The sequence below is a fragment of the Ceratina calcarata genome, unplaced genomic scaffold (assembly GCF_001652005.2).
Source record: "Ceratina calcarata isolate Rehan_Ccalc_2016 unplaced genomic scaffold, ASM165200v1 scaffold486.2, whole genome shotgun sequence".
Taxonomy (NCBI): domain Eukaryota; kingdom Metazoa; phylum Arthropoda; class Insecta; order Hymenoptera; family Apidae; genus Ceratina; species Ceratina calcarata.
In genome coordinates this window covers 1-599 of record NW_017172889.1, presented here as the reverse complement: position 1 = coordinate 599, position 599 = coordinate 1, and the positions used below count along the sequence as shown (strand labels likewise).

At 28.9% G+C, this 599-nt stretch overlaps 1 protein-coding gene across 1 annotated transcript in view; it reads left to right on the top strand.

The window, feature by feature from the left end:
- The window catches only part of LOC108627965 (thymidylate kinase), a gene marked incomplete at its 3' end in the record, with an annotated part of 32,628 nt that extends 32,033 nt beyond the window's left edge, over positions 1–595 (top strand). Inside the window, 2 exon segments of the mRNA XM_018029583.2 lie at positions 67–275; positions 317–595. Of these exon segments, the coding sequence (XP_017885072.1) occupies positions 67–275; positions 317–595 (488 nt within the window).
- Between the last annotated feature and the right edge of the window lie 4 nt (positions 596–599).

Sequence of the window (599 nt, the reverse complement as noted above, 5' to 3'; positions counted from 1 at the left end):
ATACATACTTAACTATCTTAAAAGTATGTATAGTAAGTAAAGTACCTAAACTAATTTTATTTACAGATAGGACGACAACCATTGGACAATTAATAAATAAGTTTTTAAGCACAAATTTGGATTTTTCTCCTGAAACTGTGCATTTGTTGTTCTCAGCAAATAGATGGGAATGCAAGAATGAAATTTTGAATAGCTTATGTAATGGAACTACTGTCGTTGTCGACAGGTAAATGGAAAAGAATATTTTGAAATTAATGTTTCAAGAGAGATATAATGTAACGTATATTAAAAGTAATTTTATTTATAGATATGCTAGGCAGCCACAACTAATAGGTCTCTAAGTTGGTGTAAAGAACCTGACAGAGGATTACCTTCTCCAGATTTAGTAATTTTCCTTAAAGTTTCCAAAGAACTTCAAAGTTCACGTAGTAATTGGGGTGATGAACGTTTTGAAAATACCAATCTTCAACAACAAGTTGCTGAGAATTATGAAAAATTAGTTGATAAAACATGGAATGTCATTAATGCCAATGATGATAAAAAATTGATACATTCTAAAATATTACAACAAGTATTAAATATTATACATGCTGTTAAAG